The sequence below is a fragment of the Mercenaria mercenaria genome, chromosome 6, assembly GCF_021730395.1.
Source record: "Mercenaria mercenaria strain notata chromosome 6, MADL_Memer_1, whole genome shotgun sequence".
NCBI lineage: Eukaryota > Metazoa > Mollusca > Bivalvia > Venerida > Veneridae > Mercenaria > Mercenaria mercenaria.
Genome location: NC_069366.1, coordinates 82,751,983 through 82,771,564, shown reverse-complemented (window position 1 = coordinate 82,771,564; position 19,582 = coordinate 82,751,983). Strand labels below are relative to the sequence as shown.

The 19,582-nt window shown below is 34.9% G+C and overlaps 1 protein-coding gene across 1 annotated transcript; it reads left to right on the top strand.

Moving 5' to 3' along the window:
• The first annotated feature begins 15,397 nt into the window (after positions 1-15,397).
• Positions 15,398-19,214, top strand: LOC123549987 (uncharacterized). Its single transcript, XM_045338434.2, has 2 exons — positions 15,398-15,539; positions 16,440-19,214. Exon 2 carries the CDS (start codon positions 16,984-16,986, stop codon positions 18,226-18,228), a length of 1,245 nt encoding a protein of 414 aa, XP_045194369.2. The 5' UTR covers positions 15,398-15,539; positions 16,440-16,983; the 3' UTR covers positions 18,229-19,214.
• Positions 19,215-19,582: the final 368 nt, after the last annotated feature.

Here is a 19,582-nt window from a genome sequence, read left to right as displayed (position 1 = left end):
GTCTTGAAACATCAGGCTTGTACAGTAGAAAGGCTACATGACATATCAAGCAGCTGTTGCAATAATCCTGAACACATAGAGAAAGGTAAGTAACTTCCTTGAAAATATAGACGAAATCAGGACTTGCGTACAAATTGCTGAGGAAAATATTAACTCAACATTTACGCAGGCTGTTGCAGACATAAAGGCCTTTACGAAAGAAGAGGATGATTATCTAGACAGCAGATAGCAATTTATGCAAATATAGACAATGTTGAAACAACAGTAGTATTTTTACCTTTTTAGACGTATCAATTACAAATGCATGGCTAAAAAGTGTTTTACGAGAATTTTTGAAGCCAAACGTTGAATAAAATTTACCTCTATGCAATTGCCATAGAGTATAAGCCAAACAATCCAAAAGTGGGACACTGTCACGAACAATGAGGCCTTGAACGAGAGTGACACGAGAGACGCAGTTGCTTGCAATAAAGAAGGTAGCAAAGGTCGCTCTAATAAGGGCAGTTGAAGCTTCTGCTGGCCGCTGGTGGTCCATCATCGTCATAGAGGTGATGTGCCCCTCCCGCACCCCACGTTGAGCGTAGCGATTAGGAGGCTTGGGGCTTCTCGGAAGTCCGTCTTATATCCATACCGTCCGACCGTCACCAAGAATATACTTATGTCAACAAACGGTCCCTTTATAGGGCCACTCCCGCCGGCTTCTGTCAGGTCACTGATAGAAAAATGCCAATATAATTATGAGCCAGTGCCGTCAATGCCCTGTGCCTTCTCGAGACATGCACTCACTGGCGGGCCGGAGATGTAGATTTTGTATAAATGTTTGCGAATCATTTAATGTAAATGAAGTAACGCGCCCTTAAATCCATGCGACGAAAGACCGGTCTCATAGATTGGCCGTTTCATAACCCCCGTTTTTAACCTTTTACTATTTAAAAGAATTGCTTCTATGAATGCATACATGTTGCACACCTGTTGTGAAATGAATGATGAAATGACTAACGAATGAATGAAATGAAATAATAAATATTTTGATAAGTAACTAAACTTGTGTTGAGTTATTATACTTTGATAAAATACTGAAACTGGTTTGTGTTCTCAAGTCGTTCAGGTTTTTGTAAAGAAACGCATTATATTTAGATGGTCAGGCTTTCTTTATTCCGGCCCGTCTCGACGGGACGGTATTACGATAGGATTTTTATTTAAAACAAAGAAACAAACCAAAGCCATTGAATCCCATTGAGGCAGTTTTACCTTGCTTTATGTGCGAGCAATTATAATTTAATCGCTTTTGCTTTGGCAAGCTGAAAACCAGTGTCGTTTTGAACTGCCGAAGGGAATTTCATTTTTGCGACTTTCATCCTTCGTATAACTATGTTGTATAGTCTATACACTTGACTATTTTATTTTCTGATGAAGACATCATAAATTTTGTACATCTCTTATTTCTACAGTGAATTTCAGTGAACTATAAATATAGAATGTAATTTGAACGAAAAATGTTCTGTACTTAGGTAACATTATACTTATTCAGTTCCTTCTTTATTTCATATTGCTGGTAGGCAATTAGGCGGATGTAGCATTTTCTCAATGAATAAAACCTGCAAATTAGCAATGAATGTGGTCAAGGTCTTTTCTCAATACAATAAGCAATAAAACTAAGCAAAAATAAAACTGCTTCTGCAATATTTGGTTGAAATCCGTCGGCAATCTAGACAGATGGAATACTGAGGGACAGACAGACAGACAGACCAGGAGCAAAAACTATATCCCTCTTATTCGAAGGGGTCGGTGGCATAATAGAATTATTAAAAAACGTGACATAAGCTTGACTCCTTTTGCAATTATTTGTCAATAACTTCAAACAAAGTTTGAATTTTTATTATGATGTTTCCCAAAATTGTCAACGTATCATTTGAAGAGAAAAATAATTCGTCAAAAGTGTAGGTTTTACATGCTGAATTAACTGACGCGACGCCATCATTGCTGTAATAATCATAAAAGAACCACACCATGAGGAAACCAACATAGTGCGTTTGCAACCAGCATGGATCCAGACCAGCCTGCGCACCCGCGCTGTCTGGTCAGGATCCATGCTGTTCGCTAACGGTTTCTCTAATTGTAATAGGCATTGAAAGCGAACAGCATGGATGCGCAGGCTCGTCTGGATCCATGCTGGCCGCAAACACACTATGTTGGTTTCCTCATAGTGCGGCTCATATTCATTTGCTTTAGGTGTATTAAACATTAGGCAACGACAATATACATATTTATCCTGTCACTTGCAGTATTTTCGACCCGATATCAGGGTGCCGTATATCTTTCTTGATATACCGTCAGTTGACACGTGACCAGTGATATACGGTCAGTTGATCTTTTGACCTTATGATCGATATTGTTGTCATAAGAAATTTTGCATTGAAACCATCACCATTGTGTTGGAAATGTCCGAACTACTGCCAATTTCAGAAAAGCTCGCCGAATGGGCGTTTACATCAAACGCATGTAGTAAATGACGTAGCTGTCACTCTAGTTATCAGTGAGAGGATCACGCGTGTAGTTTGCTCCGCCCAAAAGTGTATTTCTATCGATCGCAGTGGTTTAAAATGTACAAAAAACGATGTAAAGGGTTAGGTACAAAAGTAAAATATTGTGGGAATTTATTTCAAGATAATCCTGCATAATGCGTACATACTTGTGCATGACACGTCCGCAGCATATACACATAAAATTATTTAGATTAAAGATTTGAACTGTCTGAGGATTGACACTGATGTACTCTAAACGAAATACAACAAAACTTATTATTTCTTAGTTCGATTCTTTCAAACCAAATCATTCGGAGGAGTACCAACAAACACTGTGATGTATTGAGTAGGTACAGTCTCGTATTGTGTATTATACTTTAACAATATTTCTTTACAATTATACCTGTAGCAGTGTCACTATATCGTTAAAAAACAAAGTTTTGTGTAAAAAGTTTTCAGTCTGTTAAAAACTAGATCTATGTGTCTTTCAATCTAATCATGTGTCAACATTTTCAATGTTCATTCCAAATGTATTACATAATGATAAGCACAGTTCAAGTATCGAAATTGTAGAATGACAACTCTCCTTATATAGTCTAACATAAACAATTCATCATTTGTTTTCCTAGTTCTTGTAAACGATCACTTCAATCATTTGTAAATTTAATGACTATTAATAAACTTTGATAATGTAGCAGTTGACATCTTTACAATCGACACCATTTACTTTCAAATACAGGTTGCAATATAGCCCCAAGGTAATTTTATGACGGATATCTTTCAACACCCCTGGGCTTATCAAGGATACATACAATACTCCAACACCACTCATTGAGTACACTCAAATAAATTGCCTAACGGTCACGTCTTTACTCAGGAAAGATTCCATTTGTATTCATAAAGGTGAGTGACAGTCGAGCCAACTCTCAAGAGTGAGTGACTGTTGAGGGAGGTCCTGTGGACCCTTGAGTGTTTCTCAAGGTCTCATAATGTTAGTTTAGATGATAAATTTTCAATATCTAATTAATTTGAACGTAAGATAACAGTGTCATGTTAAAGCGGAAGTTCATATTTGTGCAAGGTATTTTGGAAAAATATAATATGTTCTTTTTTTAATACATGCTGTTGAGAACGATGAAAACACAAAAAAGGCCCAGCAAATCAAAAGACTGTTTGAATATACAATTACGAAACCTAGCCTAACGGGGCTCATCAGTCACTCCCAGAAACACACGACGTAGTAATAAATATTTACATTTCACAAGCTTAGATATCCGTTAATTTATATTGAAATATATACAATCCGTCAAATTAAATGTCATGAAGAACCTATCATTATTAAAACTCATTGTTTAAATGACAACGGAAACATTTACTTATACAAAAAAATATGAGCCGCGACATGAGAAAACCAACATAGTGCGTCTGTAGTCTGGTCAGAATCTATGCTGTTCGCTTTCAACGCCAATTGCAGTTAGAGTAACTATTAGCGAACAGTAAGAATCATGAGCAGAGTGCACCGATGCGCAAGTTGATCTGGATTCATGCTGGTCGCAAACGCACTATTTTGGTTTTCTCATGGTGCGGCTCAATTATGTTTTAACTAATACCTATTTCCTTTCCTACATGGTAAAAAGCTACATATGATGAGATGTAATCCGATTGTCGGTAAAATACAATGTGATGAGGTCACTACTAGTATAATTATGCGTCTATCTGGGTCTGGTGTCTAAATGCTACATGTATTTCGATTTTTCAAAGTTCGACGCCCAGAACTGTCGAAGTTGGACAAGATATGATAGGAAAACTATAGTTATGATTTTAAACTTTCAAAAGCACATGTGGCTATATTGTCAAATGGTACGGTCGTTAAATTCTAGTATATGTGACAGGCAATTTAACGGTGAATAAAGTCTATGCAAGATCGCCTTTTACAATTCAAATTCTACTATCACAGTTTTAAATGAAATTAAAGATAAAATACTTTTACCGATATTTTCTCTCAAACGAGTCCACTTTTGAGACACGTAAGTTCTGTATATATACGCGTGATGTGTAAAATATTAAAACAAAGGATTGTCATCGATTGAAATTTCGTTGGAAAAGTCTTCCATATCAAAAATTATAAATTTTTCATAGAAATCCGTCAAATTATTACTGCATACAGAAACCATGTAGTATGTGATGTCATGAACATTTTAGTCAAACGGAAAAAATAGATGTAAAAATAAGCTGTTAGTCTAACTCGTCGCCCTAAGTCAATGCTGACTTCTGCTTTATTGCAATAATGTGCACGTGTGATTTCTAAACTAGGAATTGTAGTATCCATCCATCATGTGACTATCCCCGTAGTCAAGTGGTTAGTCGCTAACTTGAAATCACTGTAATCTCTGATTTGGTCAATTGGGTGGGTGGGGAGGGCACGGGTTTGAGCCTTGCTACCGATCACATCCCTTTATCTGAGAAATTTGGACGTTTCTTGCAGGGGTTCTTCCCATGTACCACGGCTATATTTCAGTTAATTCGAGCCAATATTTGGTAGAATCTCAAACTCACAGAACCGTTTATTACCTTTATAGCTTGAGTAACGTATTTAAACAGGGAGTTTATGTTTAAATTAAATATTTTACATTTTTGACATGAAAAGTGATGCCAATCGGGCTATGATTTACTATTGTAAACTTAGATCTCTGACCAAGTGGTAAAAACACATGTGTAATTTTACATGTATAAACTTTATGCGCTGACTTCATTTGCATTTTGTAGTGAGGCTATAATGGATTAATGATTTTTATCATCGCTGACAGAAAAATTAAGTACTTTTAGATAATCATGATAATCGGGACAGTTTTACGTAATTGTAATCAGTCACAGGTTGTAAAAAATGTTTGATTTGAAACTGATTCTGAGATACGACTTAAACTGTAATATCATCAAGTTTTAAAACCATAAATACATTGTATGCCTGGCAATTTATGTGTTGTTAAGACAAATTAATGGGAAAAACCCACATAACTTGACTCGCGACCTGGGCGGAGTTAATGTAAATGACGGTTACAAAATTAGCCACTCACGATAAGAAAACCGATATCAGTCAGTGACTACAAGTGTATGATGCAAACACTGAAACGGCGAGCTATTCTGAAATTGGCAGTAAGAAAATGAGTGGTCAAATAATGAGTTTTTATTCAAAAACGAAAAAGTTATTGCGATTTTTTCGGTAATTACGTCATTATATAAGTGACGTCATTACGAATATGACGTCATTAAAGCGGTTGTCGCACACTTATTTTTATAAAATAAATTGCCAAATATCGGAAAATGAAGTAATGATCAGATAAATAGAATAATAGGTTAGTGCCTAAGATGGTGAAAGTTTATCTGGCTCGGCTCCGGGCGTTATCAGGTTCGCCTTCGGCTCACCCGATAACCTCCTCCACCTCGCCAGATAAACTTTCTCATCTATGGCACTAACCTATTATTCTCTATATATGTGTGCAGTTTACAATACAAGGATAATCAAAACTTGCATTACTTTAGTCAAGATAAGGACATGTTATTTTCCATATATTATCTGACATTCTACTACTTTTTAAACTGTATAACTTTTATGCATACTTAATTAAACATACTTTATACCCACATCACTTTCTTTGGATTTAAAAAGACAAATGTAACTTTGCATACTCATCTTTTAAATATTTCCAACCTCATTTAGAGTTGAAGGCTTTCGTGTTGGTAACGACATAAACGACTGCTTCTTACTGTCATGCAGTGTTTTGTTCCAAAAAGTAATCAACGAGAAGCATGAAAAGAAGGAAATATAATTATGTTTTCTAGAATTAGATCTAATTTCTTTTTATTTCAAACGTAAACATATCTTTTCATTCAAAATACGTTTATTTTTGCATTGTAGATGCAATGAAATTAAATGAAGACGTTTTGGGACAGCCCAACTGATGGTTTCCCCTATAACAAAGAGGACTGCAGTGATTTTAGTACATAGAGGATATTTGTTTGTTTTGAGTGAATATGGAATATTTCTCACTGAGAAGTGAGAAAATTTTAAATATTTTCACGAGCGCGTAGCGCGAGTGAAAATGTGAACATTTTCTCACTTCGAGGTGAGATATATTCAATATTCACGAAAAACAAACAAATTTTCTTTTTATTTTATGCTCAGTTACGATGAGTTGTGCATTCTGCAAAAATTTTAATCTCAGCGCGGGAAATAAACGCGCGTAAACAGACATGACGTCAGACGTGTTGTGACGTTAGAAAGACGCACACAACATAAAGTTCCATTTTATTTTATTTTATGTTTTGCTGCATAACGTTATGAAATTCTCATTAAGTAAAATAATTTGAATCGAGAAATATAATATAAAGAATAAAGTGTGACTACAATTTTCATCCTGTTTTAAGCAAATAATTTAAAATTCATACACAATGTATGATGGCGGAGCTATATCTCTCACAGTGTGAAAATATAGATTTCATATTTTCACAGTGTGAGTGATGAGGTATAAAAATATTTAACTGATAGAATACAGTATTTCATTAGTTAGCATAAAATAAAGCACACTACTCCAAGACGTAAAATCAAATAGTTTACGTAGCACTTCTTATGTTTGAACGTTTGCTATTCGAACTGCAATTTCGTCATTTTAGAAATATAAAGGAAAACTATTTTTTTTAGAGCTAAAAAGGAAGAGTGAGCTTAATTCATCATGTTTTGATCTGTAGCTGTACATGTTTTTGTTGTTTGTTTTTTTTTTTTCGTTTTTTTTTCTTCTTTTTTGCAAAGACATACTTTTATTAATGGCAAACTTTTAGGCACATTCATTTGATGTAAAGAAATAAATAATCTTTATTAAAACTTATTAATACACTGATCCTCAAACAATATATAGGAGCTAACTTCATGATATTTTAAGGGAAAAATCAATTCATGTTAAAATTCGATTTATTATGTTTGCAAATATAACAGATTTTTGAGTTAAGGATTCATTTATTTTGATTTTACTTTTAAGTTATAGACATATATGAGAGTGGATGCCATGAAGATTTTAAAAACACAAACTTAAAGACCTTTAACGTAGTACATAATACATATAAATCAAATAAATAAGAAATAATAAACATAAAAACTCACAAATTCTGTGTACCTCCCCCGCCCCCTGCCATCAAACCAGATACTGAAAACAGCGTACTAGTTTTTACAATTAGAATATCGAAATATTGAATAGCAATCACAAACATACAATAAGAAAAACGGGATATACAATAATAATTACAAGATAAACAAAATGAGTGAAAAGGTTTATGATAAGAATATCAAAATATTGAATTCAAATATCCAATATGCGTATACAATAAGAATAACGAAATATAGAATAACAAAATAACAAAGTTTTCAATATGAATATAACAATCACGAACATACAATAATAATCACAGAGTTTGACTTTGCCTTTTATTAAGATTTTTCATGAGTTTTGGTTCATGTTTTTATATGAACGTAGTTTTGTTTTACAATGTGTTCCTGTGGTTACTGTTACGGGTATAAGGGATTCACATGGTGGGGGAAATATTTAATTTTATTTACACTGTCTTGTAATAAATGTATATGATGGGGACTGACGAGATGAGGTTTGGCGCAAAGAAACTAGTTTAACACTGGCCGTCCAAGGCGATTCCCTGCTGTTTTCTGTCTTTATGAAATGATTTTATGTATGTCTGTGTCTGTTTCTTATAGACTATGAGCCAGAAGGGGTTTTGCTCCCCCCACCATCACCCCCAGGGAGAATTTTGTGGACCATATTATTTTGAAACTCCAATGTGTGGTGAACATTTTGGCATAAAGTTTGCAACTGGCGAGTGGGGCTTTTCTCCGTCACATCGCCTTAAAATACGTTACCCTCAAAACCAATAATTTTTTCATCTATGGTACCATTATGTTAGTAAATCATTTCAAGTTTGCATATTTTATTTAAAGGTGTATACAAGATGCTGCAATTTGATTAAATTTTGATGTCTAAAATGTGATGTTAAAGAAGAAAAATATCGGGAAAAGATACGTTACCCTAAAAAACCAAACATTTTTGGCATAATGTTTTACTTCGAATTCAGATGACCAGATAATTAACAATTGAAGTTACTATTAAAAACTTCAAAGTCCAGCAAAAAAAGATGATATATAGATTGCTAGTATAAATTAAGGGAAAGCATATTTTTTAGCGATTCTTAAAATGTAACGTCATTCTTCCAAAATATGCTATTTTTCAATCATACCTAATTGAAACATGTTTTTCATAAAAATGTTCTATCAATTTTATATTGACATTCTTTAGTTACATGTAATACAACTATACACTTATTTATCAACAAACCTCTAACTTGTAAGATATGTTACATTGAATTTTACATTACATTTTACGTTACCAAACATACAAATTATATTGTATGTCTTCAGTTTCTTTTAAACATACTTCATCATTTGAAAAAGAAAAAACAATATAATTCCCTCAACAGTATAGTTTTGCATTGCAAACTGAAGGTTTAACTTAAAACACATGTTATAATATATCAATTTAAGTTACAATTTACGTTACCAAACACACTAACTATATATCTTGTGTTCTGTTACCTTAAATATACTGTAGCACTTAGAAAAAGCATATTTACAATTCAATAAAAATATGTTTTAACAAAGCTTTGCATTTCAACTTTAAACCCATGACTTTTAAAAACAATCTACGTTACAATTTACTTTACCTAACATATAAGCTATACAATTTCATGTATTCTGTATTACGAACATATACTTTATCTTTGAAAAATAGCAAACTTAAAATGATTTTTTTTTGTTTTAAATATTTTGCTTTCAATTCTAAACACATACATTTAACAATCAAACTATGAAACTATGAAACTAGAACCTAATTTACATGGTCCATGATTACACCTTCACGAGAACACTACGCACCCAAACATTTTTTAAACAATTAATATATATATATTTAGCTATTTAAGCACATTGTAATGACATACTTAAAATATATACAGACTGACATTGCCCGAAACAGTGCTCTATAATGATGCTAAATTTGAAACTGGCATATAAAGATATTTAGAAATCTTGTGCATGTTTATGCACACAAATGTTACATTTTGTTAACTGCTGTATGTTGTAAGTGTGATTGTTTTGAATGTGCAGTAGATTCATTCATCAACATAGACTGTCTGTATATAATTCAATAAGACAATTATAGGAACTTCCTCAAAATAGGATATTCTGTAAGTTAAATTAATGTAACTCTAGTAGGTAAAGTAAAGTGCAAAATGGTACATTAGATTGCCCAGTCCGAAGGCAAGTTCTTACAAAACTAACTCTTTTGATGGCAAATATGGGACTTTAAACTTTTATGGGTGAAGGCCGTTACCCCTTGACAAGTTTATGCCAGACAGAGGCCCAATTTGATTTCCAGTCATTTGAACCTCAACTGGTTTCTAGAGAACCTAAGGTCGGAGACAAATAACAATATTGGGGAATATTGTTACTAAAAGTCAAGCCACTTGTGTGAAGCTCGGAGGCCACTTCCTTCTAAAGGTTTGTGGACCTCATACTAGCAACCCCATTCAACATCAAAAGTTTGCTAGAGTATTGCCCTTCAATCACACTGGGCAGTTACATTTTAATAATGTTGGGTACCAACAGTTAATCTATCATTGTTTTGTCTCGGTCATGAGGCATACAGGCCTGGTGGTTGCCACCACTAGAAACTGTCATTGTATTCGGTACCACCTTCTCTAACAGGGTTCCATCTTCCTGCATTTAACCTAAGTGCAGGTACATCAAGTCCATCTCCATGACAGCAACTATGGAACAAATATATGTTGAGCAATACTTGTCCTGCGTCTCAAACTGCAGTGTCGTTGTTTGGGGATCTGTGTCCTTTACGTCAATTTTACTAATTCCTTCATTCCGAGATTGGTAGTTTACACTACCCTTACTGTGCTCATTTCATGGAAAAGGGTTGGGTTAGGACAGCAATTACAGTATGGACCTGACACGATGGCTCCTGACACTATGGCTTTACACAATTATGGAAACATCGACTTGGAGGGGCTGGGTCTATGGGATGTGTTCAGGTCTCCTGTTCTGATGAAAAGACCAGTAGGGGCACGTTGTGCCAGAGTCTCACTTATGGGTCTGGTTTTGGCTTGCTAACCCTTGCTCAGTAAGTGGACGTGTGGATTTGGTTAGGTGGCGGCAAGATCAACTTATCTCCAGTGTAAGACTGCAGTCTCTAAAATTGATGGTAGATATGGCTGTGCAGCCTTTATTTAACCACAACATCCTTTGTTCTTGTGTTGAAACATGAGTCCTTTCCAGATGGGAATTGGTATTTCGGGACCTGTCGCGGGACTTGTCTGGTTTAAGTAATAGAGATCCTTGGGCCAGAGGCCTTAGGAAAGGGACTCCAGGTCTTGGATAATTTACTTTGGATACTCTTTTAGATATGTGGCAGCAGAGGCAAAGCCCAGTCCGGCAATAGACGCAGAAACTGTGTCCATCTGTTTGAAGTATTCCGAGCTTCCTTGGCATCCCAGGTTTATCCTTGTGAAAGATTCAGAAACTATGTCCATCCGTCAGCCAAACTTTCAAGAAAAGTTTCTCAGATTTGTATGTTTTGCTAGGTATCTTGTAGTGATGGGCAAATCGGTTAGATTTGCCAATCGATTAATCGGCATAATCGGACAAGCCAACCGATTCAATTAATCGGATATAATCGGATAATCGGTTACTCTAGTTGCATATCTATAAGGTCATCTCACAGTGTATGTTTTATGTCATTACTTAGGAAATGAACCACACAGACATCAAATATCCTATTTCTATTGTATCCCTTCATAAACATGAGTAAGTTAACAGCATAAAAGTAAAATATTTGTGAAGATAGTAAACTTCAAATCAGGTACTTGTCTTAATTTCACAAGGGACTTATCCAGTGATATTGTGTTATCAAATTAAAATTGTTTGGAGCAAAAACGTATTAATGATTTATTAATTCTTAGTTTACGACTGGAATGATTTCAATCCCACAAAATCAAAAAATGAAACTTCCTTTGCTAATATGCTTGCGTAAGTCTTACGGCATGCTATGCATACTGCCATACGAATGTCAAGAGTTTAGGTTGGTGGTTTTCACGGCTTAATGTTGTAAAAGCCATATATCTTCCAAAATCTGGGTGATCACAGATGACCTCAATTTCTATCGAGACTTTGGAGGATGCCAATTTTAGGTAGAGGTCTTTCCCTTGGCGTAATTGCCCCAAAGAATCATAAATACCAGAAAGAAAGAGGTCAGAAACAACTAAATTATCCGTTTAGGGTGCCAAATAATTAATCGGTCAGGGAAAAGTGAAGTCGGCGATCGCGCTCATGAATGCAACGCCGACGATTATTCGATTGTCGCCGATTGTCGGCCCATCACTAGTATCTTGGCTGTGTTTTAGAAATTGAGGTCAGAATGGGTATACAATAGTACACATTAGTATGGGTATGATTCCTGGGTATTCCAGCACAGTAATAATTTGGTACATTTCTCCGTGCAACCCAGGAGTTTATGAATTATTGCAGTATGTGTATACCCTAGCATGCATTAGTGTCAGTATTATGGTCCTTGCTCTGGATATCCTAGGGCCTTAATAATTTGGTATGTTTTTCTAGGCATCCCGGAAGTTTATGAACATGGGTCAGGGTATCCCATGACCTTAATTTTTTGTAATTATAAGATATGTGTGGAATAACTGCTTCTTTATAGTAGTTAACCGTCCATTGGGGAATCTCGTCTGTTTTAAGAAGGAAGTACTTGTGGTCTGCTTCGCATTAGATGTATAATCATTATTGGCAAAACCTCCATGTTAATTATCCTGCAGGGTATCCCTATTATGTCTGATTCTGCAAGGAATCCATTTGTGGCCTCCCAAGCCCTTGTGACCCACTTTATAGAACAGGGCTGGGGGAGTGTAGTGGGAATGCTGTAAATGGTTACCAAGGTCACTCACAGAGGTCACAGTAGAAACAACAAATCAGCGAGGAGGATCGACATCACATGGCTAGGAGGACTAATCGTTTACGAGGAGTATCTCCTCTTGACCAAGACTCTATTGAATGCAGTTGTATTTATCATAAACAACAGAAATCTAAGGCCATCTCCCTTTTAGCGTTAGAAACCTCTTCCGCCCTAATAAGAGTGTCGACCCTGGTATAGTGAATACCATTTTCACTTCAAGCTCAAGGTCACACTTAGTCGTCAGAGGTCATACCTTAGGACTAATATTGCTTTGCATTGCGGAGTTCATGTTATTTATTTATACTAATGATAATTATGATATGCAGTCATATACTGGTACATTCAAAGTGCTATATATTCTAAATATACATTTAAATAATATTGTCTAATGAATTATAAAATCAGTATACATTTTTTGGATAATGTTGTTCATGTCTGTTGCTGTTTATTTATAGTCCAATGTATAATTTTTTTTAAATCCTAACCATATAGGTAATACCAAAATTTTAAATATTTTTTCTTTAGCACGTATAGTCATATTTCGGAAAGGTAACATATTATACGTTGACGTATTGAATAAGTCAACTCTTGGGGCAGTTTTATTATATATAAATTAAATTACTGAACTGTGTATTAGCCATTATCATTATTTTACAACTTAAAAAATCATCATATTTTTTATATATTTATATGTTCTAGTAATTTCAAAAAAGTAACGTAAGTTACGGATAATACACAACACCTAAAATGATATGAATATGATAATTTCAATTTTAAATACATAAACATATGTAAATGTCTTGTTTATTACGACTAATTGTACAATTGGCATGTTTATAATACATTTTGTATTAAATTAACATAAATGTTGAATTAAATGAAAATTTGCACGGTAACGTATCTTAAATCTCAGTAACTCGTTAAAGCCCCAACGGAAACTTGCAAACTTTTGTCTGTGAGTGCCAACTATCATAAGGTTTAAGAAAATCAAAGTGTTGTAAATTCCCCCTGGAGGGAGCAGGGTCAATTGTCAGCTCAAGGTCTATTACGTCTGTGTTTTTGTCTCCCATGAGCACGATGTATCTGGTTAGCCAAAACACAATAGTAACAAACAGATTGTGATTACCCGTCGTCCGTCGTCTATCACTGGATTACTCCATACAGATAAAAATTGTTATCATTTCGATTTGTCAAAAGACATGATTGCCAGAGAGCGTGGTCACTTTTCCTAATATGTATATAGTGGAAAGTTTAACAATCTTTTCAAACAATTGGTGGCCCAATTTAAAGCTAGTTTTATACAAATCTCCTTTTGGCGATCCTTTACGTTTGCTATTTCATAAAAATGGCCAACAGTGCTTAAAATATTAAATTCTTCAACTGATATCTCCTCTCAAAATTCTTGTCAGATTTCAATATAATTTCACGCAAATGAGTTTTGGGTTATCATCTACTAAGATTGTTTATACTATTCCGATTTGTCAAAAACATGATCCTAAAGCGCGTGATCACTTTTCCCTAAATATACATGCGAAACAAAAAAAAACACATAGATTTATCTAATTCTTAGCCGTTGAATCAATTGTGAAAAACTTTTACACAAATGTTCCTTTAGTAACCCTCTACCATTTTTTTTTTTCAAAATTACCAATATTCAGATTCATAAAAAAATCCGCAATGAAATATAGAAAATATTCCATAATGTATATGTTTAAAATGGGAAATTTAAAACTTGTCTTGTCAGAAGATGCCGGCAGATATTATAATAATTTCACACAATTTTTTCGGGTAGAAGAACAAGATCGTTCAAATTTGGCAGAAACAGTTGGCCCGGTTTTAAAATGATTTCACACAAATGTTCCTTATGTGGCTCTTTACAAAAAAATATTCAAATTGACTAGATTTGTCAAAAACATGGTCGCCAGAGTGCCTGTTTGTACATAGCGGACCCTTTTAACAAAACATCTTATTAGAAATTGCCATACCGATTTGAAAATAATTTTACACAACTATTTCTTGGATGACCCTTACCCAATACTAATCCAATTATTTCTATTTACCACAAACATTGCCGCCAGAGATGAAAATGAAAAATAATTCAAACAGCATCTTCTCTGAAATTGTGAAATATTTCACAGGAATTTTCCTTAGGGGGACCATGTTCCAAGACCATTTTGCCCATAACTGGCCACCAGAGCTAAAAATATGAAAATTTCAAACGTCATTTCCTCCTAAACCACTGCTATGAATTCAAAATTCCCATACGGAAATGATCATTCGGTGACCCTCTACTAAAGTTCTTTGTCATTGCCATAGTTCATTATGGCTGTCAGGTGCGGGTCTAGTTTTCTGTATGGCTCCAAGGAAACCTTTGAAACTCTTCTCTGAATCTGCAGGCCATTGTTTGGCGCTCAGCATTAAAAATGGAAACTGGATTCTTTTCTCTCATACCCTCGTGGCGATACATTTCATCCGGAATGAGGTGTCGAGAGTTATTAATATGTTGTAGAACTTGCTTCACAATCGGCCTAAAATTTATTAATATAAACTACAATGATAGACGAACAGACGAACAGACAGACTGATTGAAGGACCTGACATAAGGTGGATATCTATATCCAAACAGGGAGTCGTTCTACATGATGACATAATCAAAATAGTAAAATATGTTACTAATGTGTTGAGAATATTTTCTTATGTTAAGACAAACTTTCAGTCCCAGTTTCACGGCCCTTTCCGTTAATATTCGGTAAAATAGATTATCTATAGTAACAGAGGAGTACCGGCCGTTAACCTGTAAACAGATATAACCAATCCTCATTTGACAAGGAAGCAAACATTCAGATTTTGCTTGATTTGACAGAGATAAATTTACTTCAATATTAAGATACAGACAATCGTGTATAAAAGTCAATATGGACTGATCTTCATGGTGAGTTTAATTTATATGTTTCAGAGCTTTAGTTTCATTACCTTCTAACATAAACAGAATTGTAATTACACAGAATGAAGTTTTAGACGTGTAACCGCTTGATTTACATTTTGGTATGCGATTCTGCTATTCTATTTAATGAATATTGGTATTTTTGTATCAGTAAATTTATAGACATTTTACTGACACATCAGTTATATCTAAGAGCCGTATGGCGGCCGTAAAACGTCTCTTCGTACTGGATTTAGGTGTTGTCATATTTTCTGGCCCTTTTGGATCAGGAGAGGTTTTGCACTTTACATTACCTCTAGCGAACAGCCTCAGTCAAACTGAGTCTGCAATTATTTTGCTTGACTACATTCTATGCTTCAAAATTATCTTCTTATAGATTTTTGTAACTATCCCGACAGGAATTGTTCAGTGTCGTGTACAAGTCTCCCCGTACTTTGATTCAATGTTGTTATATTTTCCGGTTCTTTGGAATCATGGAATCCATTCAATAGCTTTGTATTAGAATTCCGCTTAAGCCGGTGCTAGGAGGCTTGAGAGGTGTTGCATTTTCCATTACCTCCTATGAACAGACTCAGTCAAACCGAGTCTACCGCTAGTTTGCGTGGTTCTATTCTATGCTTCCAAATCTCCTTATGAATGTTATATACAATAAAATATCAAACAGAATGTCATTTTAATAGGTCATTATTCCCCTGACTTCATCTGGACATTGTAATTATTTAACCTGACAGAACGTGACTTGTTACAATGTGAAGGAGATTTTGTAAAGATACTGCTGTTATCTATTCAAGTGGTTTGTTATTTACAACATGACTGGTATCACGCTTAGTTCGTGTGTTTCTTTTTTTCAAGTTGCTTTATAACATTTATATTTTGTTTTTATTTTAGATGAACCTAAACTGATTTAAAGGGATCTAAAACGAATGAGAAACCTAAAGGGTTAAAGGAATAAAAAAGGAAATGGATGTATCTGGGAGAATGACAGATGGACAATTGCATGATAAAGATGGACAAATATTCTGTCAGCCGTGTAGCAGTGACGGTAACTGGGTGGTTGCGAAGGGATATTGTCAGAATTGTAATGAATTCTTTTGTGATGCTTGTTTAAAGCCTCATCGCAAACAGTCTGCGACGAGAAATCACGTAATCCTGGAAGGCAAGCGTATGCCTAATTCTCATACGCCGGAAATAGCCATAGATTCATGCTCAGGTCTATGTTCGAAGCATATCAATGAAACAGTAAAATTCTACTGCACCTCCCATGCCACAATAGGATGCGTCGACTGCATGGTCTTGGAACATAAGGCTTGTAAAGTAGAACGGATACAAGATATATCCAGCAGCTATTTCAATAGTCCTGAACACAGACAGCTAGTGAGAGAGGTACGAAAATTTCTTGAAAATTTAGAAGAAATAAGTCGTTGTGCAAGAGATGAACAAAACGTATTCTCAGGCCGTTGCAGATATAAAGGCCTTTAGGAAAGACGTGAATGATTATCTAGATAGAGTTGAGACTGAGATACTTGCTGAAGTGAACTTGAGGAAAGAGAAAGATGAACTGACAGTATCAGAATTGAAAGCAGATCAGCTATGTATGCGAAATGAAATAAAAAGTCTGGAAGAAAAACTAAAGCTGCAGTCAAATAAAGCCAATGAACTGTTTGTGGCAGCAAAGATAATGACAAACAGGAAAGTCTCGATTGACAAAAGTATTAAGCAAATGAAGGAAAAATGCCAGATCCAGCAGTATAGGTTTGAAGAGTCTCCTGAATTAAATGTAGCTGTTTCCTCTAAAGTTCCTCTTGGAAAGTTGAAAGGTATCACCCGACCCTCCCAAAAGAAGATAACAGATATGGAGCCACAGTTTGATGGCGAAATCAATATCAAGGCACCTGAGGATAAATTAGACTGTTTTATCATAGCATCTGTACTAATTTCACCAAGTCAAATAGTACTTGCTGACAATGAAAACAGCTGTGTAAAATTGGTTGATATTGACCAAGAGAATATGTTAGGGCGATACGAATTGTGCACTAGACCAGTAGATATGACTGTAGTAAATGAAGACCGAATTGCAGTTACTCTTCCAAATAAACAGAAAATACAGGTATTGTCTATCACAAAGAATGGTACGTTCGTTGAAAGTCATGACATAAAAATGAATGACGATGTTCGAAAAATTGCTTATCAACGCGATAATTTAATCATAGCATATTCAAACGCGGTTGAAATTCGGAACAGCAAGGGGAAAGTAGTAAAAAAATTAAATTCTCCAGACTTTACTTGTATAACGAAGATAGCAGTGGCACCAGATTGTAAGACCTTCTATGTCTCTAACAGTGTTGATGGAGGTAAACCAACAGCTATATATAAATTTGACTTTGACTGCAACCTGCTTGCAACATACAAGGACACGACAATGTCAGATGTTAGAGGACTCACAGTGACAACAGATGGTACATTGCTTGTATGTAACTGGGCTGATAATGGAAGCATTCACATGATTTCACCACAGTGCATGAAAATAAAGGAATTTCTACAGCATAATGAACATGCCAATAGTCCATATTGTGTGTCATTCTGTGGTCAAACCAGCAAACTGTTGTTATGTAGCTATAAGGCATTTTCACGTGATGCTGAACAATGGAATGTTCTAAAAATGTTTCGCATGATGTAAATCTGAAACTGAGAATCATTACAAGTTTTAGATACTTGTCTAAATGCCACTCTGCATTTCAGCCTGTGGCCAAACGAACAAATAAATCCTTTGTTGCTATGGATATTCACTTTATGATATACATAATATTTGAATGGTGATTTGACATTTTAAGAAGTTTGTTAGAGTTTATGTATTATTTGCCTTCCTTAATTTTGCGAAGCATTACAAGATTGTATATTGTCCTACTCATTTATATTTGGTAGTTAAAAGTATTCGTTTCATCAGGCATAGATGCGAAAAAGTATAGTATGCATAATAAAGCTGATATATTCATGAAAACGAGCTGAGCGCTATGTTTCTATTTCCATTTCTTGTTTACCTATGAAGTATATACATAAATGCATAATAAAAGACAGAAAAATAAATAAATAAATGAATAAGTGAATAAGAGGATTAGCAACTGAATAGATAAAAAAGAAAATATGTGCAACTGTCCACAAGGGTCGTGTGATCAATATAAACGTGTTCCAGTACCATTATCTATGCCCAAAATGTCCCCGTTTGCTCACGTTTCTGATATCTAGTAAGCGGATATTAATGCATTTACCTTACTTTTGTGTTTCAAAATTTGTCAAGAAATTTCAGGAAAATTAAAAGAAAATAATTTGACTTGAATGAGATTATTAACGAAGTTATAGTGGTCTGGACAGTTCTTAGATTTCAGAAAATGACGCTATAAGTATAAACAATTTTACTACCCGGATAAAAAATAACACGCAATGCGCATTGTGGATGTAAAGTAGTTTCATACTCATGTCCACCCATTACTTCCGTTTTGTTGAAAATTTAAAACCATCTGCTAATACACGATAAACAGCGGTTCCATACACTGTGTTCAAGGGATTGTATTTACGGATCGCTTTACCTCAACTGACCTGTCACTTTATGTGTCAATAAATATACATACTCAATCAACCCGACTTTCAACTAAAATGACCTGTCATATTTAAGTAACATAGGTTCATGGGGTACAAAAAAAAAATCGCCATAAGAAAAACATGATTATACACAACTGTATGAATATTTTTTTTTTATTACACTTGAAATATAAAATCTTTAGTTCTGGTCGTGTGTTATGACCAAACAAACATACAAACACATTATGTTCGCACATACCTCAATCCTCTACCTCAACTACTATCCTCTCTTTTACTTTTCTATCTCTATCTCATGTAGTGGTCACTTTAGGCTCTGGTTCTGGGTATCCTCGCCCAATTACATTTTCAATCCTGGAATAACCTATGTCAGCTGATATTGATACGTATCGGGTGAGGATTGGACTTTTTGCTATCTGTCAAATGAAAACAAAGGG

What these genes read in the sequence shown, in the direction of transcription:
- LOC123549987 (XM_045338434.2), top strand. Translation starts at nt 16,984, where the DNA reads ATGAACAAAACGTATTCTCAGGCCGTTGCAGATATAAAGGCCTTTAGG.